General features: G+C 33.4%; 1 protein-coding gene across 1 annotated transcript in view; it reads right to left on the bottom strand.

Annotated features, from left to right (window-relative positions):
• LOC135215473 (phosphatidylinositol 4-phosphate 5-kinase type-1 beta-like) overlaps window positions 1-25,327 on the bottom strand; it is a 555,040-nt gene that overhangs the window by 205,117 nt on the left and 324,596 nt on the right. The window contains 2 exon segments of the mRNA XM_064250216.1: window positions 1,542-1,649; window positions 18,592-18,654. Of these exon segments, the coding sequence (XP_064106286.1) occupies window positions 1,542-1,649; window positions 18,592-18,654 (171 nt within the window).

Below are 25,327 nucleotides of genomic sequence, written 5' to 3'. Positions count from 1 at the left end.
CTTTGATCTACTTAGTATACACTCCAAGCAGAGATACTCTCTTCTATAATTCTGAGCATAAAAGATGCTCCTCCCTTGAAGTACATTTGACAAAACACTATTAAGGTATAATACTACCAAAGTTTCTGCTACCCTATGAGAAAGAACATTTCTAACAGTCTGCTGGCAAAATTCCAGCATAAAATTGCAAGAAGTGTATTACACAAAGGAATTTGTGAACAAGTGGCTGACAAAGCAAGGGTCACTCAGTCCCTCACAGTTCTTCAACCAAGGAAACAGCAGAACAGGATACCCCTTGGCAAGAGGCCCACAACGAACCACCAGAGCAAAGAGGGAATATTTATTACACGATCTCATTTTTTAACTACTGTATGAGAGGTCACCCAAAGTATTGTACATATCAGTACCAGCCTTAAGTGATTAGTCTGTGAAAACCCATCTGAACATGACAATTGTTCTAATAAAAAATTTCCTGAGCTATATGCCATCTGCTATATCACTTCATTAATGTCAAGATAAGCTCAGTTACCTTTACTTTTGCTCCAAAATGTTTGGCATAAAAAAATAAGTATTAGTTTTGGATTGGCATTTTAAGACATAACAATGAGTCAAGAGAAAAAAAATTAATATGTAATCTACAACTCGATACATATGATTATATGTAATTACCATTACTCTAATGAGGTTGAATCAAAAGATCAGTTTTAATTTGAAGCGTGAAACCATGAACAAGACAAAGAAAATATCTGGACAGAAAGGAAAGAAGACACTTAAGAAAAGATAAAAAATAAAATAGGAAGAAATCTTGGCAGCCAAGTCTAAATGGATGCCAAAAAGGTGTAAAATCTGGATAAATCATAGAAATCCTTAGTACTGCAAATATTGCAGACAATGCTGATAATTAAGACTGTCCATTTCTATACTGACTTGGTATTACATCTTATACTCAGTTTAAGCAATTTTAGCAAAACCATTATATTTTCCTTTGCAAAAACAGTAAGATTGTTCTACATGAGATGGAAAATTCCATCAACATTGTTTATCAATACACTAACAAAGAATATCAATTAAAACCATGAGGGGAAAATGTGCATAACAAATGTATATCAATAAGACATCAATTTCAAAGTTTCATAAAATGTTTTTCACATTTGAAACCTTTATCTACATTTCAATGGATCTTCAATATAATAAATGAACACAACAATGTTTAAAATAACTTTGATTATTGAATAAATAAAACAATATATAATATTTTCACTCAACTTCATCCACTGTTTTATAAGTTAGTGAAACCTATTTCAAGTCCAAGGACTACAACAGAAAATATATCTATGTAGTACTAAGAGAGGGATTACTAGAGGGATTACTTTAAGTGAAAATTTTAGATTCTGAAATCACCGACATAAGCTCCAATCTAATTTCTAATATTAATGAAGAACTTAAATGAGTTATCTGAGTAACAAGTCCATTACTATCATAATAGTACAAGAAATTGAAACTAATAACATGCATCGATAAGAATTACAAAACTACGATACCTTCGTGACTTTCGTGACCATCAGCAGAATGATCAGGGTCAGTCTGGGACATTGGTCTCATGACTCTTAACGATGTAACTCTTCGACGGGATGGGGAATGTCTCAGGGCTGCAAAGCAAATACCAACGCAAAAGTAATACAAGCCTAGTGTAACTTTGCATTGTTAGTCAAAACTACATGAAATGTCTACCATAATTAAGACAGAAGGATTTGAAATATTTCTGAAAGATATAGTACAATAATTCAACAAGGGCATTCATTCAAATCACTGTAACAAATACAGCGCAGTATTGTATGCAGTGAATTCTTACCAAACCACCTACTGAAAGGGAAAGCCATATGTAACAAATACTATGTTATTAGTTTTACTCATCCTAATAGTCTATACAGTACTTATGTTTAATGCAAACTAAGCATACATTCAACTGAGATAATCCATCTAAATATAATCTACATGGATTATCCATACGTTATCACAGTAAAAGCTCGATTTATTGGACCCTGGCTTGAAATTCAAGATTCAACAAAAATTTCAAGAGAGAAAAACTGCCTTATGTATTCATCATTTGCCCTTGGTTCTTGTTTTACGAAAATACATTATTTTCATTATTATATAAATATTATATTTTATAAGAAGACCTACTTATAAACAAATTCTGTTGAATAAAATTGCAGAATTAAGCAAATTGATCTTATATATTATCTTTTCTATTTTCCTTATTACTCACTTCTCTGGGTCAGCAATACTTCTTAATAATTGGCCAATATCCAAATTGGGAGAAAACTAAATAAAACTGAATGTGATGTTTTTTTTATTTAAAACAAGATTTTGTCGTCATAAACTGGTATACTGGTATTATCAGTTCTATATAGTATATGTATTGGTTGGTGTACAGGGATAGCAAATCTCAGTTCCAGGTCCAGCAGGAGTTGTCATCAATGTGGGTATTATTCCATAAGGGAGGTCAAAGTCAGGCCGGGGTCCTCTCTGGTGTTCACAGCTGGTGCTATTGCTGGTGTAGCTTAATTCTGACATTTAATTCAATATAATTATTATCATTATTTTTATTATAATTCTGATTATTATTTTTATTATTATTATGATTATTACTGAGTAATTTAACCAATCCACTATGCTAATTTATTTAGCTCTCACAGAGCTGACCCAAAGGATTCATCAGTATTATATATAAATGCTAGATTGTTATGAAAGCTTTTTGAAAATTTTATAATATTAATTGAAAACGGAAATTCTAACTAAATTACTTTGAAATGTTTCCAAAATCCCCAAACTAAAATACCCTCCTGTATATTATATCAGAAGTAAACACTGCCCTATATTTGGCAAATGAAATGGGACTTATCCACAAAATTTACCACAGATCATATGTTAACAGTTGTATTCTAATGATACCATATTTTAAAACAGAAGCAATTAAATTCCTTCCCTTTCATATGAAAACTAGTTCTAATTCTATATGCTTTTCACCTTTCTACAGTCATACTCTGCTTCCCAAGAAATACTGCAAAAGTTGCCAATATAATTCTAGGAGAGAATAAAGTAAATAAAGAAACCTTGCATGTACACAAACTCCCAAGTACCAAACCACATGTGACAAATTTTCAATTTAAAAAAATTTGATTTAGGCACTACCTTGTAAAAAGTTTGGTATGAGTTTCAATCATATTAAAAAGTTTTTCAAAATTTTCATGAACAGAATAATAAACTATTTACTCTTTTAGTGTAGATTAAACAAGGGAGATGAAGATATCAAGATGGGTAATTTGATTATACTGCGCACATACTGGACATCAAACATTTTCTGATTACAAAAAGTTTAACATTTTGCTGGATGAAATTTTATATAAATAAATATCGCTGGTCTGGAACTCCATATCCCTGCACCACAAGGGACAAAGAACTTCCAAAAAACAAAGTTTCTATTCTTAAGTCACGGAATCAAGAGAGAGTAGTCTAGTTACTGAGACTCTTTCCCAAGGCAGAGACTACAGGGGACAAATTCCAAAGGGTTTGGACTGTACGGATATTCTAACACCTATTGAATCTGTCCAGTGTGTACGAAAGGTTAATTAGGCCAATAGATACAGTTTCTACTGACCTAATTAAAACTGCATACTAAATGCAGAACAAGTATACTATACCCATAGAAATTACTTATGATGGTAATTCAACCAAACCCTTATAAAACATGAAAAAATATCACTTTAAGAATAATACCCAGGAAAGTTTTTTAATATATATAGGATATCTACTGTATATATATAGCAATATAATAAATTTGCAAAAATAATTAAATCCAACTGATATCCAAAATGTTTTTACCACTGTATTATAAAGATCATGTAAAACACTACTGATGAAAACATATTTCGTACAGCAAAATTTGTTACCATCTCCAAAAAAATAATTTCCATATTACCATATAAATACATACTATACTGATTCTGTTATTCCTCTCAATTTCTGAACTTTTATCATGTACATTTCCTTTTATATATAATTCCATTAAATCGAGGTAATACTGCAATCATCATGTAATCAAACTATTTACTGTATATATATTCAAGAATATGAAAACTTTACATCAATGGCTTAAAATTATTTATGAAGAATATATTGTTCTAAAGCTACAAATCAAATTTACTTGAAAAGTTACTTCCAAATCTGAAGACAATTCCCCAGTGTCACAATGTTAATCCTTTCAGAAGACTACAAAGTTGAAGTGATACAAAAGTCATTCCAACCAATTGATGCAAATTTTATTTCAAATTCTTATCTAAACACTGAAGTTACAAACAATTATAAGTGCCAACAAGAAAATAACACCTTATCTATATTCAGCATATTCATAATATACACTGGATACTGCTGTAAAAAATACATGATTAACCAAACATTTATAAAAAAAAAAAATAACAATGCTTCATGCAAAAATTGTTATCACAAATAACGTGCCATGAGTTGAAGTGCATAATTGCAAGAAATGAACATGGAATTTCTTTAAAATCAGCAAAGATCATTATTAACCATTCAAATAGTCATCCCACACAGTATTATAGGTCTTCAAGTCATAAACAAAATATTTCACATAGTACAATGACATGAACTTCATCTCCATATATTATCAATAAAGATATCACAGGAATTTTATAAGCAGTACTCAAGCTGCTTATGTGAAATATGAACTAAAAATATAATAAGTGCAAAAATCACATTCTTTTACCCAAAAGTACCAAATGAACCTAATGAGACCTATAAAAATAACTATATATACGTAACTCATTTCTAGAAACCAGCCACATTTAAACTGAGGAGGACCTCGATATGAAATCTGAAGTAAAATCCCTAGTAATTGCAGCGTAGATATTAACACATATTAATCTTGGAGCATTATAACCCTCTTAAGCTGATAAACTTCTGCTTTTTACTAGCATTTAAGATATTACTATGATTAAGAAACAATTGGATTGCAATTCATAGACAAGTCAATTCATCATTTAAGAACAAGAAATTTTGTATAAATAAGAAATGTAAGCTTAGCAAAGACAGAGTGTAATATGCAAATGAAAAAGACTGGAGAAACATAAAACAGAAATAATGAAGTTGTTATTCATCACAGTAGCATTCTCAAACAAATTTGGCCCAGAGAATATTTGATTCTATGAACAATGCTAGATAAAAAAAAATCAATGACTCACACTCCATGATAAAGAAGGGATGTCAACAGATTATCATGAAAATATTAAATGCTTCAAAGAGTATTAAACTCATTTTCTGGGCAAAACTATGGAGTATAATGAAAAATCATTTTTCTAAGGTTCTTAACTCAAATTATCTTCCTGGCAAAATGACATTCCAAAGAACAGCAAACATACCAAGAATCTTATAAATTCTCTTGAAATTTTTTTTTACTCAAATATAATAAAATTTGAGAAACACTTATGAGAGAAAAAATTAAATAAAAGACAGTCTGCTGTAGTAAAAATAATTCTAAAGGCCTAACACTTCCAGTTATCTAATACTGGAAATGTATTTTACCTGGGAGCGAAAGTCAAACTGTTTAGCTTCCACTAACCATTCAATTACTTCTATTAGGAAATGGCTCTTTAAAACATCATTTCAACCAATCAAGATATCAAAGTATCAACATCACCCAGTTTGTTCATAGAAATATGACATCTTTTTGCATTCTGGTTTACAATATCCAGATCTATCAATAATACCCATGTTGTGTTTTGTATAAAAATCATCTCATGATAAAAGAGCAACTAAGTTTCAATTAATATCATCTATCCCATGTGATTTTTTGAAACTACTAACCAAAGGACATGTCTCTCACTTTTTGCAATAACGCTACTGTCTCATACTAAGGAGATCTGCAATCTCTTCCAAATAAAACTGATTCATAAATTTGGTCCTCTTAATTCAATTCTTGAAAAATCTGCAATAATCTCAGGAGAACACCATAACTCTTCTCATTACTTATTTTTATATTCATTGGGTACTTTCTTTTTTATCTTTTACACTTGGCAAACATCTTAGAAAATTATATTAACCCTTTGATATTCTGATGGCATGCAAATGTTAATCCATTAAATTTTTGGCCACCTTCAACTCATTCTGAATTTTTAATTCTGCTGTTTTACATATGTGATAATGCTGTAAAACGTAAAAGTATTCGACTTTAACATGACACTATAACCAGCATTATACCATTAAAAATTATACATATAGCAAGCAACAGAAGAGAAATATTTCTCTGCTTGTAAGTGGTCATTCTGATTTGCCACAGATTAATCTTGGAAGCTAATTTCCTGACCAACAAAATCTCAAAGGGTTAAAATCATCTGGATATAATCCTATATAAGCCTGCAGAAAGTAATACCCAAAGGTGATGTTAAATTTCTTCTACACATCTGCTCTAAATTGTAAAGGATAACTGCATATCACATTCAAGTACAAAAATGACTGGTACTGAGGCAAAGCAAAATACATAATGGAATTCAAAAACACAAATGACTGGCTTACTGTATTTCAAGATATCAAAAACTATTCCACCTTAAAAGTAATTCAAAATGCGTACAATAATGATGCAACAAGCACTGTGAGAAAAACAGAACTACGTGTGTACATGAACTAAAATGCACAGGCATAAACAAATTCTATTTATCTTTCACATTCATGAATACCACCTAGTAAGAATAAAGATAAAAATTAAAAGCCCCTTCTTCTGCTTGATGTAACAAAACATCTGCAATGCAAAACATCCATGCCACTTCATAAAGCAACCAAATCGACTGGAGACCAATGGACCACCTGTAACCCTATGCTTTTTTCACATTACCAAAATTGACATGAATAATGAGTGAAGGTGCACATTCTTTCTCTCTCCTACTCCTGGCCCCGTAAGGCCTTTGTGTCAGTAAGATAGCTGGATGTGGCAGAGATAGTGTGATGTGGTTGGCAGCTGTTACATGCACATTCCAAGTATCCAAAGCACATAGGAGGGACCCTGGACACAAACCTCCTCTCTCTCATAAATTCACAGAACTACAGGAAAGGACAGAGAATACTCTATTCACCTTCTCAAAAGCAAATTAATTTACCACATTTCCCTTAAAATTAAATGCTTTAGTAGATACTTTGCAGCTCCATATTTCAAATTCTTTATATTACATTTCTATATTATTAAAATTGCTCAAGTCCAGTATTTATAGTCTGTAATAACACTTATGGATCACATCAAACTGTACTAAAAATGATTAGATTATATAAAAAAAGTAAAATTTTCATGCTACCCTACTAGAAACTTGCAAATTTTGACCAAACGCTACAATACTATTACAATATAGCAAGATTTTGATGAAAGATCTATTTTAACAAAAACAACACTGAAAAGATTACAAAAATAAAAACTACCAGAATCCCATGAAACTGTGATGAACAGTTATATCTAGCTAACCATACCAACCTTTGTTCAATTTTCAAAATGCAAACCAACCTTAACATTTGAAGTGAAAATTTTAAAAAATTTTCATTGATTGAGGTAAATAGTTCTAAATTCTAATGAGATAGACTAGTGTTTGATATACATAATTTTCAGTTTTAATAAGAAATACTTAAGTGCTCAAACATGTAAACATATGTGAACTAATCCTAAATAAACAATAATATTGATAAATTTATGTTTTTCAAAGATATCAGGTAAATTATACGTAATGTGGCTTTTAATACGTAGTTTAACAGAATTTTCCAAGTGTAAATACTAATAACTCGATAAAAACATTTTATCTAAAAATTCTCCCTTCCAATCAATCCTAGGACATCAAATAAACAGAAACTGTTACTACTCTATCGCTGCAATTACCTCCAAAAACATTTTTGTTCCAGCTTATAATTTTGCACAACAACTAAATGATGTACCAGCAACTACTTGTACATTAGTACCGTACAGAAATGTTATGAAAAGGTGAATCCCAGGAGAAACATTAGGGCTTAAAAATACTAAGGAGATGGAAGATTTCTGAGTGAAATGTTCAGACAAGAATGAGAGAGAAGAGCAGAAGCTAACTAGACACAGGTGAACACAGAGTAGACAGATTAACCAGTACTAATCATAAGAGCAGAAAAAGATACTCCACATGCTAAACAACAATTCTCTTCACATGCCATACTAACTTGCACTAAGTATTTAAGACAAAGTGGCAAAAGGAATGCTCTTCTTCTTGAATGACATATGGTCAAGTTACATAGGTCACCCTGTAAAATTTCAATTACTAACTGACAGTTGACCATAAAAACACTATACCTATTCAGAATACTGCTTTATAAAAAAAGAATTCTACTGTTCATATGACTAGCACTGATGGCTTCAATATACTACTGTTCATATAACTAGCATTGATGGCTTCAATAGGACAAAAACAGTCTCGATAGAACTGTATTCATCACACTGATATTAATAATGAATGACATTTAGTATACTTATAACTAACATAAGATTTATGCTAGTAGTCTAATATAGATACATTTTTCCACAATATTTTCCATAGTATAATCAGCCTAAACTCATTTGATATTCTAAATATTCCTACAATAAAATGCCGTAACTAGTACTCTTCAAATGGATTAGTCAATTAACCAATCCCTACCAGGTCATGCCCATAAACACAGACAAAATAATTTCACGTAATATGATTATTTGCATGATTCATGACATTCTTTTTGTAAAGAAAAGACCCCACCCTTATCCAATCTTATGAACCTACTTACTTAAACAGTCCTAGAAGGTTGCACTGCAAATTCATTCATCTAGCGCTTCTTTTACTCTTATTACAAACCTGCTGGTACTCAGCTCAAATCACACTACACACCATTAAATTCTGAGCAAAATATCAAATCCAAGGCAAAAGTACCAAATACGTAATTTGTACCTTATAACTACGATTCATTTCGGCAAAATACAACCAGCCCGAGAATAGCCGTTGTTAAGCTCAGAGGTCTGGATAATCTAATCCTTTATTAATAATAATTCAGCAAAATACAATACACAGATTTAAAATAAACATATTTACATGACATTACCTTTTAATCTATTGCTCAAATAAATTACATTAATTAAATAATAAATAAGAAGACTAACATAGCATACTATAATCTACTCTGTAATCCTTGAATAGACTAATATAAATAATAATTAAAATCTCATTCAGTTAGCTGACTAATACTAATGTAATACACTGCCAAAATGCATATACATTATAATTAAGAAATCATCATAAGGGCATAAACATCTATCTAAAATGCTGCTTACTATTTTTAAATGAAAGCCTTCTTGTCTGTCCTATTCCTATTTCACTTGTAAAATTTAAGAGAATCGATTATTTCATTTGTAAAATTTAAGAGAATCGATTAAAGAAAAACCTCAATCAGACACATTCTCACTTTTTCTTAACATATTCTATTCACTGAATGCTATGAAAGTGACACAGATCACTTCATCATGAAAACAGGATTAATTCTTCACTGACATTTTACATTATACACTCCAATTACAGTAATGTACCTTACGATACTGTTCTCTAACAAAGATGTCTCATATAGATTCATTAATTGTATATTAGTCTATACCACAATTCCCATGATGTTCCCAAGTTCACCAGTTTGTCTGTCAGCCAAATCATGATGGACACTTTATGCATGAATTAACCTATAACCTCAATTTTTTGGGATTGTGATATTAGTGGGGTTGGGAGGAGGGAACTCATATGATTAATGGGTTTTGTAAGTAAATACCCATTATTTATTATAAAAAAAATAAGCAAATTTTTTTATCACAATTCCACTAATCATACATGTCTGATTTCAAGTTTATGGAAAGTGCTAGGGGATTATTGAGAAGTCAAGAACCAATGGAAGTAAAGCAACGCATCTGTATCGCACATGCCTTTTAGAATTAGAAATAAGTTTATAACCTCCTCACCAGAAGGTGACACGGCCCTTCATGACCACTTGCATGCATGTGTACGAATCCCATAACCTGCACTATAAATTGGGAGTAGAAATCACACAAAACTGCTAACTGGCACTTACAAACTGTTTTCTTTAGACATGCATCACATTAAGAATCAATAAGTTGCCTTTGCCAAGCTGAATTCAAGATCTACAAAGTTTTTCCATCCTTCTCTTCATAGAAATGTGATGCATGCAGATGCTACCCAAGAAGTGATAAATCTGCCAAAAGAAAACCCTGATACAGGCAGACCCTGGTTGTCGGCGGACTTGGTCACCAGCAATCCAGTTTTATGGCGCTTGTCTAGCAGCATTAAATCAGCGATTTATAGCACATAACGGGCCGAGTTCCGGTTATCAGTGTCACAAGGGTGCTTATGGCGCCAATAACCGGTTATCAGCATCATAAGCGCCATTATGGCGCCATAATTTGCAGAGTTTCGGTTAATGACAGTTTTCGCTTATCAGCACACCCCAGGGAACTGAACCCCCATTGATAACCGAGGACTGCCTGTATATCCATCAACTTCAGCAAGTGGTCCCATCCCCAGTTGGTGACAAAAGACAAGTGATGTAAAGAATGTTGAGACAAAGTCCTGGCTACCACTCACTTAGATCTTTCTGCGTAGTTGGGGTCAAATGAATATCCTTGCAGATGATTCCCAGCAGGTAACATCTAGATACCACATTGAGTCTCACATATCCAACCACCAAAGGTACATTTCAAACAAAGTGCCATATCAAAATACATAAGCAACTTTAACAACACCTATGCTTCTTCCACTGAGCAAACTCCTGGGTTAACTCTTCTTTACGCGACAAGAGGGTGCACACTGCAACATTGCAATATCTTCAATTAGCTGGATTAATGCTAGGCAAGAAGATAGGCATTTAGGTCCTTTACAAAAGCAATAAATAAGGCTTCTTGAGAAACTAATTTCAAGATGGGAGACTCTGAAATGGCTGCAACCAAGTGCCTGAAAATCAAGGTTGAGTATGGGACCAAGTACATACAACAGGAACAATTCATGTATGAAGAACCCGGTAGCTTTAAAACCGCTGGGTTCTGCAGGGATGAACAGTATCAGACAATTCTAGTTGAAGCTTACTGCACAGAAATCTACCAAGGACACATTTTATAGATGCCAAAGAGCTATGAGGCTCAGTGTCCATGAATTAAATCTGCGTAGGTCTTGATTAACTGATGACAGTGTCAGCTATTTTGATAGTATCAAAACCACTTTCCAAAGCTATGATTGAAGAGGGACCCTTTCATCTACTCTTACAAAGGATGTTAGGAATAATCATAACTAAAAACACCACAAAGACAATGGTAGGGCAGAGGCCACAACTGAGTAGGTAGGAAGAACAATAAGTAATGCAAAGGTGAAGTGGACATAGCCACACATAAACAGCTGAATAGGTATGCTGATCCAAAAACAACATGGAAATGAAGAGCATGTGGCTAAAATCAGGCTGGAACCCCCATGAGAGGCATGATTATCTGCAAATCACATGAAAGGGTTGAGCCATAGCAAGGTAAAGACCCAGTCATCTGGTAAGAATACAGGTAGATCAGTAAAGATCAAAGACTGTAGGAAGCCATCACCCAGATTATTATTATTAATAAAATATGCTTGTGGCGAAAAATCATCTCAACTACCCTACAGTTAAGTTTAAAGGTGACAGTTGGCACTTCAGTAGCAGAACCCACTGACCAAGCTGTTATGAACATCTTTATGTTTAGTGTAACATCAAGTAGGTGACAGCTGGCTTGATCGTCAAGAGCAATACAAAAGTGCAGCCACCTTTTTCCACTGGTATGGTGGCTAGCATCATGGCACGCTGCTCACATGTTGCATGCTTGCGCCTCCACAAAGGTAATGAACAATCACTGGCTCTGAATCATGATCAGTTACTTCTGCAGTATGGGATCTGAGGTGGGAGGTTCAAACCAAAATTCTTATGAAGCTTGAATTTCAAGTCAATGGTCCCCTTGTGCTTATTCCATGTGAATATGTTTCATCTAATTAAATAATAGTAATAAGTAATAAATACAAAAACCCTAATGTGCTCAAGACATAAAAATAGAGAATCAAATATGGGTATTACTCACCAAAAATACCAATGGATATATGCACACACGGACAAACGAACATCCATAGCTAGGTAACAAACTTACATCACATGATGAGCTGATAAAGTGGAGGTGGAGGACAAGGATGAGGAAAACTGCTTGGGTCTAGTCTATGGTTGACTGAGCAACATTGTGCACTTTCTCATCATAAATCACCGAATACATTCTTGTAATATTTGCCTGTGTTATATTCAATTCCTTTTGCTGCCAAAAATTCATGAGTATATCATTTACTTCATGAACCCAAGATTGGGTATGTTACATATCAAAACGAAGTTAATCTTCACCTATCATTTGTTAATACATAAGGTTTAACCTATGAAATATGACAAATTTTAAAATCAATTTGTATTTTTCATAGCTAACAAACCTTCGGTCTAACAATAGGATATTTTTCCAAATGCCGCTAGTAACCGGTTATTACAATCAAAGATTGTAAGCAAGGAATCTGTGAGATCAGGCAACGCGTGTGCGTACGAGGTGAAAGCTGGTCAGATACCTCACATAATCCTGCAACACTTAGTCTTTTCCTAACCACCTTGGAGAGTAGACGCTTACGCTTTGTTCTCCTTCCAAGCCGGTTGTTTTTCATTGCCCGTGTTCTGTTCTTTCAGTGTGTTGTGGGTGTGTGTGTTTTTGGGTTATGGCTTCCTTCGAGTCTCCACGTCCTCACCAGCTTATGTGCCCGGGCGTTCAAGGGTTCCTGTGCTCAAGATTTTTAAGGGCTATGGATCCTTGCCCGGAATGTCGTGCCTGGCCTGAGCTCAGTGTCAGTTATTTTATAAGAACAGGGAGCATTGCAGAGTTTAGACTCTTCCTTCTTGGAAGGGATTTTCTTTGCCTCTTCATGAGGATTTGGATGCTCCTTCGCCTTCGTTTTATGCTAATTCTGGTGTTCCTGTGTCTCCTTCCTTTTCTTCCATTGATTCGTCAATGGAAGTATCGGGAGTGCCACAGGCTGATTTTATGTGTAATGTAGCTCCCTCTTCCTTGAGTTCCAGTTTTCATCCCATGGGTGATAAGACTTCATCATCATGTTCTTTTATTTCAGATTCGGAGTCATCCAAATGGTGGTTATTTGGGCATCGCTTGGGCTATGGGGTTCACCCTCCTTGGAAGGTTTGTTGTTGCATTTCATGAATAACAAAATTTAAATATTTATTAAATTACAGACCGCTGAAAATTTCATACCTTGACATTCATAGTCAGTTACATTTTGGACATTCACAGAGAATTGTTTAACTGTTACTGTTGCTCTACAGTCCATGCCTATAGGGACTGGGTCCTAGGGCTATTCATCAAATATCCATTGGTCAAAAGAGTGACTAACATGAAGATACAGTTCCTCCTGATAAGATACTTTACATATTCCAACACTGGCCCTAATCTGTTTTAATTGGTTACTATTATGTTCACAACTCCATATATTCTGCCATTTATTGACTATAATGGGTTTTAGAGGTCTTGTATAATCACTAACAAGAATATCTATCGTTAATCTTTTCACAATAGTTGCAGCTTTGGCAGCATTACCAGCTTTTTCATTTTCTTAAATACCTAAATGGGCAAGAACCCAATATATTTCTACACTTTTACCATCTTCATCAATTGCAAAGTGAAAATTTTATTTGTAGTGTTTGCACTATCATTGTTAAGGGTTTCTACAGCAGTTCTTGTCACTAAAAATTATATAAATGAGATAGTATGTCTTCAATAATGTCAGTGACAGATACAACTGCCCTTAATTCTCCCGTGACTCAAGAAAGTTTAGTTATCCAACAACAAATAAGAAGCAAAAGAATATAGTAATGATAAACTGTAACATAGCCCCTCCTGACACATCCAAGATATGACTCCATAGATGAGCCAGATGGGATATGTGAAATATCAAATGGTACAGGTGGCGAAGTAACTAGATCTGAACATAGTTTTCTGCATCTAAAACTTACTACACAATGGATGAGGCTCTGTATACTCCGACGTTAAAAAAGGCGAAGATATCCGGGCATTTATCTGCTTCTTGTGAGATCCAGGAAATCTTACTGAAGCATGACAAGGCTCCATGTTCGTAAAATTGCCCGGAAATTCCACACACAAACAGATTCAAAGCAAACCAGGCAAACTAAACTGGCTTTAAAAGGACGGAAGCAAAGCACAGCCTCTCTTAAAAGGGGTAAGAAAATAACTAACACGGTCATGGGTTAAAGAGGGGAATGTGGGTGGGTCCACATGACTCGTGACCAAGTACAGATGCCAATAGTCCCTTGCATACACAATTTTGAAAAAGTTACCAGTTTCCAGCTGGCGCTAAGTAATTTATTCTAATATTAAGACCGAGGGCTTGTTTCGTATATGAACAACTGTAAATTTTCCTATGACAATCTTTCACTTGTTATTCATAACTACCCATTTCTCCCAATTGTTTCAACTCCTTGTCATATCTGAAAGAAAACTAAGTCCTTCACTATGAATACCCTATTGGCAAGCAGAGTAGTTAGTCTCATCTGTACTGCATTATCTTTGTATCTACTTTCATCAATTTGAATTTTTTCTTTCAACTTCCATTTTGGTCTATCTTTTTTATTCTTATTTCATGAAGCTTAATGTACCTAAGATTTTATGTGTAAGTTGTCTCTTCCATATGTAGCAGTCTTTTTAACTCTCTCATAAACTACAGCATGGGATAACAACAGATGGCACTTGCCGCTGAAATACGTATAAATGTAATTTCACCTTCTTATATCACTTCTACAAGTAGTAGTGATATGGGGCTGAAATACATTAATCAATTAAATCACCATGCCCTAGAAGGTGAGCACAAAGAAAAACACCTTGAAAAAGTTGGCAGAGCTAAGGAGAACACTGCAAGACCAAAGTTAGTCACATTATCTGTTACAAAGTTAGTAAATGCCTGCGGGGTCCAGAGGACAAGTAATGTGTGGTGAGACAACCTCGTTTCTTGTCTGACAGAAATGACTGGTGACCCTGGGAAAATTGCAAGACCACAAAATCAACATGATAATGATATTGAAATGAGTCCTCTTCACTGTTCAAATCATAATCATCATTTGAGTCTTGGCCTCAAAATATGCCTAAGCAACTAATATCTCTAAGTCTTCCTTACACTGGGATCCAACTAATTTCTACTAAGCATTACACACCCTCTTGGTTTCACCACAAGTAAGCCTTACAGACGCCCTTCTCCTAATACTATAATAGAAGGACAAATTTGTGCATTTTCTTTTTCAAGGTTTCTGAGATACAATTTCTCTCTAAACCTCTAGCAGATTTCCATTTCCTACAATTGCTTATCACTTCACATCTAGCTATTTTTTGAGGAACTATATTCCTCATTTCCTCGACATCAACCAGTTAGTTTCCTTGATAATACTTAAGTATATGTTTTGCAAACTGCTATGCCATGCCAAATAAAATTAACAGACAACAGAAAACATGTCATCAATCGACTTTTATCTACTAACTTTTGATTCAGCATGCTTCCAGAATTGACCTGATCCTAGTAATTTCTGTGTATACGACTGTCTTCACCTTTACAAAGTATTTAGTATCAGAATAAGAAAAAGTTTCAAAAAGGCATGTAAATCATTTTCATTACTGCTTTGACAAACAACCTTTTTCTACTAAAGACATCCCACCTCTCTCATACCAATTAACAATCTATTTTGACCCAATTTTCTAGTTCTTTGAATGATCTTTATGTCACAAATGTTTCATTTTAATGTTTACCACTATACATTCTATTAATTTCTTTGCCTCCCTGTCAAGTTGAATCTCCCCAATTTTCAAGTCCGTCAACTCTCTGTGCTGTGATCATTAATACTCAACCTACCACAATTAAATTTGCCATTTTTCTTGAAATACTATTATTAATATTTCTCATTATTTCCTTCAAGTCTTTAATCATTTAAATCCTTATGATTAATAGCTCTAACCTACCAATTGATGTCCGAGACAATTTTCAAATCCTCTGTACAGATACTATTTTAGTTGTAATCTACCATTATAATTACATTGAAGTAAGAAAAATTAACCCTAACTTATATGAAAAAGGGCAACCTGTTTTGAAAATGTAAAGAAAAAAACTTAAAACCTGAACTAAACCTTAAAACCGTAAGTGATGTAAATATGCTATTTTTATTCATTCAAAACCAATAATTTATTGGTTTGGATAAGAGGACTGAGAAATTACTTTCATTTTCAGTGATATTAGTATTCAAATTCAGACATAGTTAAAAGTGTATGAGTAGTGCCTGCAATGTTGAAACACTTTTCTACAATACATAATAATAAACGCCATCTAAACAGTTTTTCCATTCTACTAAAGGTCTTAGCCTTACCAGATCCTTTTTTGTAAGCTTTATGATCAAGACACAAGGACTTAATTTGCATATTGCATTTTTCCCTTTCTCCCACATGTCCAACTTGCAGGGAATATAAATTAATCAGATATTGTCCATTTCCAAAATCGATTGTTAATAACCTTTCATGAGCTGACAGAGATATTCAGAAAAACATGCAAAGATTCATACACATACAACAAGTACATAAGAGAACAGACAAGTTCCCCCAAAACCCCACCAAAAACATTCCTTGCTAGTCACCATATTTTAAAGATGCCTGCCATCTTTTAATGCACCTGTACTATAACAAGGAAAATAATGATTCTATCCACATAAGTTCTTCCTATTCATAACCTTCATCACACAGCTAGTACTATCATTACCTAATATTGGCATTTCATCACAGATGCCAATGCAGGGAGTCCCCCGTTATTGGCGGACTATATTATCGGCAATCCGGTTTTATGGTGCTTATCTAGCGCCATAAAATCAGTGATTTATGGCACCATAACAGGCCGAGTTCCGATTATCAGCACCATAATAGTATACCTAACAGAGGTGCCATAATGGTGCTTATCAGCGGTTTCCGCTTATCAGCACCCCATTGGGAACAGAACCCCGGCCGATACCTGGGGACTGCCTGTACTACTTAAATTATCTTTTATTTTGATCAGATCTATTATTGCCTACAGCATTTCATTGTCAATACTGATACTTGTAATTGTAACAATTATGAGCATTACTGACATTTCCATCATGACCTTAGTGCCATCATTATAATTGTTGTCTTGAATCTTTTAATGTATAATTATCAGGGTATGGCAGAGAAAATAATCAATACAATCCACAGATAGTAGAGAATTTTACTGACACAAACTAATTACAGTAAAAGCATGCAAAGCAGATCCATGATCTTTTTAAGAACATCTACGAGACACTTTGTCATGACAGTCAAGAAGAAGAATACACAAACATCTGACTAAATCAGTAAGAAGAGAACTAAAAAGCAAAATCTGTGAACTGATATGTACTATGAGCAAAGTAATACAAAAATGAATGATTAAAGAAAACATCTTTTGTAAAAAAGGAATAAAAATTAATTACAAATAAAGGAACTGCGCTATCATTTACATGAAATGAGACCTAAATTAGAAATTCTAGTTTTCATGATACAACAGGACCTCTATCATAATCCACAGTAAACCAACTGACATTCTAGTATCCAATTAAAAATATGAAGAATCAGCGAATATCCCTACCAAGTTAATCATCTAGATTTTGAAAAACTGTCCGCAATTTCTATACCATTTTTAATGATTCCCTCAATTTTGTTTATAATAAGTTAACCAAAGTTTTAAAAAAGTCCCAAGATTTAGCATTTATTAGCAGTAATACGTAACCTGATTTTGGAAAAATTCAGTTAGAACACCTTAAATGTGAGACAGTTAGATACAATAAGTCTGATATTTATACAAATCTTCCATTTTCTTATCACTGCATTTACCTAACTCAAGTAAAATGACACCAGGCAACTCTCTGAACTTTAGCATTTACTTAAAACATAACTGACACAGTTAAATAATGTCTAAGAATGTCAAGATAAGTGTTCCTACCCACAAAGCAAAGCCACTAAACAATAAATCAGCATAGTTTCTAATAAATTAACAACTGTTCTTGCTTTCCTATAAAAATCTACTAACCCTGTCAACTAAAGTAAAACTCGTATACAGTTAAGTTTGCTTTTCAGAAAAATTTATCAGAATGAAAAAGAAATCAAGCATAACAAATTAGTAGATCAACCTGAATATAAAACCAAGGGAACAAAAGATATCCAAAAACAAAAGGAACCTAGGAACAAATTATACAAAGGTTATTGTTCCCTAATGACTGTACACAATTGAAAATGGTGAGAACTTGAGATGCAAATACAGGAAAGACAAAACAGACAAGATGACAAACAGAGAGAAAAACAGAAAAATGAGAAAAGAGAGGTAGGTGTCTGAGAGGAGGTCATCATACCTATGTAGCTGGAGACCAGATTGCGGAATTTGCGATGGCCGCCTTTGATTTCTGGAAGGTCCACTAGTGGCAAGAGACCAACCACCCAACCAACCAATGAACGGGAGTGAGCACAACAGAGAGGGCAAGCAGAACAACAGTGTATGTTAGTTAGAGGACACCTGCAGGCACCAGCGTAGTAGTAGTAGCAGCAGCATCAGCAGCAGCAGCAGCTTGATTAAGTCTTCTTGTTGTTGTAATGCTCTTGTTATTATAAGAGCTTTAAGGTAAAGCCAACCTCTGCCTCAGCAGGAGGTGCACATTTGCTACTAATAATTCTACCTACAAATAGAGGGACCCCTTGCATCCAGAATGCATACCTAAACTTCAATTTCCAATGTAGTTCCTTAAATGCAGGCTGTGTTTGTTATCTGGGAGTACAAGTGAGCTAAAAGAGGTATGCCCATTATATTAAAATGTTTGAGTATCATTTGTATGAAATATATACTGGCATATAAGTGTTATGATTATAGGCTTGCAAGTGTATAAAATGAAGTGGAAGCAATTAAATATCAAACATGCAAAGCTATCAAATTTCATATGATAATCTGAGAGGTGAAAGCTTGTAACAATGAAAGAAGTGCATGTGTTATATATGTAATATTCTTCAATATGCATCAGTATTCTTACAGAACTTGACTGCGTTTTGAAAGACTTAACACTTCATATTGAAAATTTTCCTTCCTGATAAATTCACTTAATTCACTTTCCAAAACAATTCAGAAACTTTGAAGAAGTTTTTCAAACATTTACCAATCTGATATAATCTTAACACTTATCTACACAGAAGAGTAACATTTCTTCACTAACTCTGGCTGCAATAAGCACCCTTAAAGCCCACCAATGTAACAACTCCGTCATGTGGTCAAGCCTCCGACACTCACTACCATTTAAATAAAATTTTTACTGGAAGCTTAAATATATCTAATTATTTCCTATAGGATACAGTCACATTATATGACAAGTGAAAACACAAAACTAAGTGAGTGAAGAAGGACAAGGAACCAGACATTTCATACACAGGGGGCAGGGGACATTTAGGCCTGTTCTTACTCACGCTCAAACAATAAGGAACAAACAGGAACCAAATATGTGGGACAAAAACATAAAACAAAGCAGTGCAAGAAAAATCCAAAGGCTAAACGTGAAACAGAGCCAATACGGTGAGAAACTGATGTTCTACAAATACGTCCCGAGCAACACGAAACTCAAGGAATGTAAGTAAATGACACTAATGTATATTTTCAAGCATCTGGCAATTCTTCAGATTTTGTTGTATCCTCCCTGGCAAGAATATGAGGAGAACCTTGATGGACCTTAGTTATTGAGCATCCAGTGCTTGAAAATGTTCTAAACCAAACCATACATACAAAAAGCATGAGAAAGAAAAGGCCACAGTCTATTATCAGCAATGTTTTAAAAGCTTTGTAGATCATACTGAAATAAATCTAGCTGCATTGCTCACCTGAAATGACTAATAGCTTACCACGACAAGGAAATGCTTTAAAAAGAACACTTTGAGCTCAATATCACTGAATATAGCATATAACCATATAGTTTTTTTTTCAATTATAACATCTGATTCAACTATCATTAAATCAATAATATACCATCCTGAAAGTTACTATTAAAATCTCTCAAAATAAAACTCTGGATATTGCAAATTAAGGAAACACCTTGCATATTAACATTATTATTAATATTCTTATAGTTATTATGAACATAAGGTAAAAATAATTAAGCTTGCCCATAAAAACTGGCACTGAAACCTCAAGAGAATGCATAACCTCTTGAAAATGAATAAAATCATAACACTTTAGAAGTTTTGGTCATAATATACAAGAACTGAGTACTATATATAAAAATTTAAAGGTGAAATAATCATGATACGTGTAATTCATCTGCTTTCCACATTGAATCTTCATCAATTGCAGCTTAAATCTGGATATTACTGTGCAAAACAGAACATTACATTTCACTGAAAACACAGCATGTTATGTTGCGAGAATAACAACTGACAACAAAAGTGACCATCAAAGCTTTTAATAACAGAGCAATAAATCAGAGAGCACCGCAAAAAAGGTTACCAATAAAACAACATTTACTTTGACGTGTGCAACATGGCAACATTGACCCCATCAAGATTAACAATAGTAACTTCTCAAAATGTTTCAGTGGTTATGATTCATTTTCATGATGACAAATTTCTTTGGGTACCTTCATATTCACTGTAGATACCCTAATCATTATTAAAACTAACAGTAAACACCATTCACACTAACATACACACTTTATAGTCAGTGACACTTTGGTCTAGCAACAAAATAATAAAATAGTAAATAACATAACAAACAGAAGCTTTATTCAAGGCACTGGTTCAAGATAAGGAAACGTGGAATTTAATTATGGTTCCTACATTATTGGTATGACTTAGGGGAAAATTTCATAAAATTGATAATAAAGATGATAAAGGCAAGCAGCAGTGAGGCTTAGTGGCAAAAGACTTCCTATATACAAAAATTATCATCAATTTATTTCACTGACAGATCTGCATGCAGAATTTGTCAATAAATTTATATTAAAACTCTATGTAAAAGTAGAAAAAAATATGAAAATAAAATTATCCAAAAATACCAAAAACAAGGATTCATGACCTAATTTATTAACTTCTTTAACAACAGGAGTTGGGATTTATGTAACATTCCTAACCTAGCCTAGAATACTTTATTCAATCATAATAACTTGAAAAACTTGGTTGCATAGCAGTGGAAGCAGCTCTGCATATTTCAATAATAAAATTTCTTTCAAAATAAAGGCAAACAGATACAATGTAATCATTCATATAAATGCTTTCCCATGGGTTTTCATGTGCGATTCCATTCATACCTAAGATAACATTTTATTACCAGAATGATGACTCAAGAACTCTTTGGTTTCATTGTAATACTATCCGCACCCATGATCATCATCATTCAGTTTTACAGCATCATTTTCTTTTATTGAGTCAAGTTTCTCTTGTATATCAAATGAAGTCTAATAATTTCTCCAATTCACCTCTTCTGATTTCTGCTTAAACACCTTATGTCTTGGACCTTACCTCTGTTACAATAACCAGACATAAACTATAGCAATTTTGAACTATAAACAATTCCCAAGCAAATAGGCAATGAGTGACCTACATATGTGATCAACATTATCAGCTGCTGATCAGTAATATTTCAGTAAAATTTCAGTCAAGGATCACTAGTGAATGTACTAAAGTTCCTTCACAGCATCCCTTCATCTCCATGATGCACTTTTTTCTGCATCTCCATGATGCACTTTTTTCTGCCTTTCATGTTTTTATTTGCTTGCTTCTGTCTTTTTTTTTACTTCACTGAATATTCAAGTTGTGCCAATTTTCATGATCAAAGATGGACAGTTTCAACTTAATCCACCTAACACAGGCTAAGCCGTTTTTCATAGTTTGGTTTGGAATTTCTCATTACCATTTCTATTTGCCAAACTGTAATCCATATTTGCTTGATTTCATATAGTTTACCCAAATTGTGGACAACTCTGATGCTCTATGCTAAACAATTTCAGCTTATCTTCATTATGCTTATTTACATGAATCTTCATATCTAGCACATCATGCATCATATGTAGTTGATAATTTCTACAAATCTGACTGTTCTTTTTGGGAACACAGCCTTTACCAAATCCACATGAAGAGAATTGTCCTATATCAAGTGTTTCAAGTTACCATGGAATAAAGTTAAATATCTGAATGCCATTGAGGACACATCTACAGTCTCAGTTCTTGATTTTAAATGATGTCAGATAAGAATCCTCTAACTTAGTACTACTACAGTCTACTGTACTCTACTTTTAACAAAAGCATTACAGTGGCTGGTATATTAAGTTTCAGGTAACGATATAACTTTTAAGTAGAAAAACTTGCCTACCTTAAAGGAAAAAGTGCTACAGAGTATTGCCTTAATTGCACAATTGTCAACTAATACTGTAAATGTGGTGATAACAATTAATACAGGAACAAGAAATTTTGCATTTTGATACCAATAAAAAACTACAGCACTATAAAGTTGCAAAAAAAATTTTGAGAAACAAAATTTCAATGCTTAACTTCTTTCTAAACCATGATTTATTAATCAGTTTCTATGAAAACTTAGAACTATAAACTTAAACCCTGTAATCAGTTTCTAAATACTTCTTACTGTAATTATCAACAATAATGGATACCAAATAGAATATGGTGTGAATTTCTTTCAGATATTACAGTATGTATTAATCAGAGTCTGAAAATTTTTGTAAGAAGAGGACAAAGTGACCATCTGGAAACTGAAGGATATGAAACTATAAACTATGTATGGATGATTAGAATAATAATAATTAGTATAAATGGCTGGCTCAAGAAAAGTTGGATGCATGAAGGTAATCTTGAGCCTGCACTACTAAAAGGAGTTAAGTATTTACATAAACTGTGACCCCTGACTGGAAGTAAAAAAGGTGGAATCAAACAAGATGGTCTATTTACATATTAAATGCAAGGTAAAAAGTGTGAAAGGTTACAAATTCCGATATGATAAAAAAAAAATGTGAGATAACAAGGTTAGCAACAAGGATGGAAAAATGTATTTGAGTACTGAGGTGCTTTACTATTCAAACTAATTATTAGATTGAAATGGTACTTTGACGCAGGTATAAGACACCTGCTAATTTCTGGTAATAGAGTGTACTGTCAAATTGTGTTAGTTCAGGCATTTACTCTTGACTTTTAAAGGCAAAGTTGCATGAATCAGCAGGACTCATCTAAACAATTGAAAGGCCGCTATCTCCATTTCCTTCCCTCTCCCTCCCTCCCTCTCTCTCCTTGTCTTAATTGCTGATTTTGTCATCTCTCTCCCGAATACCTCTCTGGAATTTACAATATGCAATAAATACTGTTTTCCAAGATAGTTTTCTTTTAAATGTAATTGTAATTAAAGTAGACTTAAGAATTCCTCAATTATTGAGTGTATATAGTACTACATAATGCCACATGTGTGTTGCATTGATGGCTGCAAATATAAGTACTGGGAAATTACAAAGGAAAAATTTGTAATTTTCCATTTTTTCCCCCAAAAAGTGAAGAACTACAAAAAGAGCGGGCAAGGTTATATATGGTAAACAATTAAAAGATGTGGCACATACACCTAAAGTTTGTTGTACTCATAAACGACAGTACCCACTCTAAGAAATATAAGTAAAATCCAATTTAGAGCCTATCTCAAAACTAGGTATGTACAGTCGACCCTCATTAAACCCGACCCCATTAATCTGGATATTGGATAAGACGGACACCAGAGAAGGTCAGCCGATTTAATTAAAAAATGCATGCACATTCACGATTTAAGAAAGTTCCTGTTCCTCCATCATTGTGTATACAGTTTTCCTTTTCATTTATAATTTATATTTTCATTCTTTATATACAGCTCTGGATTTATACAGTACACAACACACTATTGTCTAGAATGGTAGGAAGTATCGTAGCCAACAATTTTACCTATCTGCTGCCTATTTGCTAGAGTACGATACTTTGTATATTATTACGAAAGAAAGATATAACAAAGGTCAATTTTACATATATTATTACGAAAGAAAGAAATAACAAAGGTCAATTTTACAAAGACAAAAGCCAAGTTACTGAACAGTACTTGTGTTTATGTGGCAAATGATATGAAACACACACATACACAGAGAGAGAGAAAGAGAGAGAGAGAAAGAGAGAGAGAGAGAGATTTCCTCTATGCAGCTTAATTCTATCATTGTTTTTATCATCTTTTATTTTTCATATATTTTGAGGGAAGGAATTCATTCTATCCTTCATATTACCCTGTAAAATAGATACATTATTAAAAATATATGTATCGTACATATTCCAAACACACACAGACAGAATACACCTAAAACCAGATTGGCTGGCTGGTTGCCATGGTGATCTGTTAGCCAACAACAGCCCTCTACCTCTGTTCTATTAATTGACATTTCAATTAAAAAATATGACTACAAACTGTTGACAACCCTCTTCAAGATTTCTGTGATGAAATATATTTTTTAGTCTTATCGTTAAAATTCCCCAAGCTGAATTTCAATTATTTAGATCATATATATTTTGGCGTTTTACAAAATGTTTTTGTCGAAAAAAAAGTGTGCTAGTGAACGTATGGTCTTAATTGTCCCACTATTTTATTATTGATGATCTGAATGATCTCACATTCATTTTTACAGTACATTAATATAAATAATAATGTGTAATGAATAAATAACTAAAATGAAATATGAAAAAAGGAAAAAAGCTTTTGCTGCAGTAGTGATGCTTGATTACACAATTATGCATTCATATCTCAGCCTAGGCCTCTACATATATTGCTGATTTCTATCATTTTTATCATGTTTATTCTTAATTTTTCATCTTATACTATGAGGTTAAATTCAAACTTTTCTATATTGGTTTATTATTCATACTCTTTATAAAAATAACAAAACGGTGTATTTATAGGTACAGTGTTCTCCCCATATTCGCGGGGGATGCATACCAGAGCCGCCCCAACCCCCACCCCGGGTGAATAGCTAGAATCCACGAAGTTGAAATCCCTATAAAAATGTTAAAAACTGCCTATTTTATTAGTAAATACTCAAGAAAAACCCACTAAAA

This window comes from Macrobrachium nipponense, chromosome 5 (genome assembly GCF_015104395.2).
Source record: "Macrobrachium nipponense isolate FS-2020 chromosome 5, ASM1510439v2, whole genome shotgun sequence".
NCBI classification, from domain to species: domain Eukaryota; kingdom Metazoa; phylum Arthropoda; class Malacostraca; order Decapoda; family Palaemonidae; genus Macrobrachium; species Macrobrachium nipponense.
The sequence above is the reverse complement of the archived record's forward strand: the minus strand, read 5'-3'. Positions and strand labels throughout refer to the sequence as shown.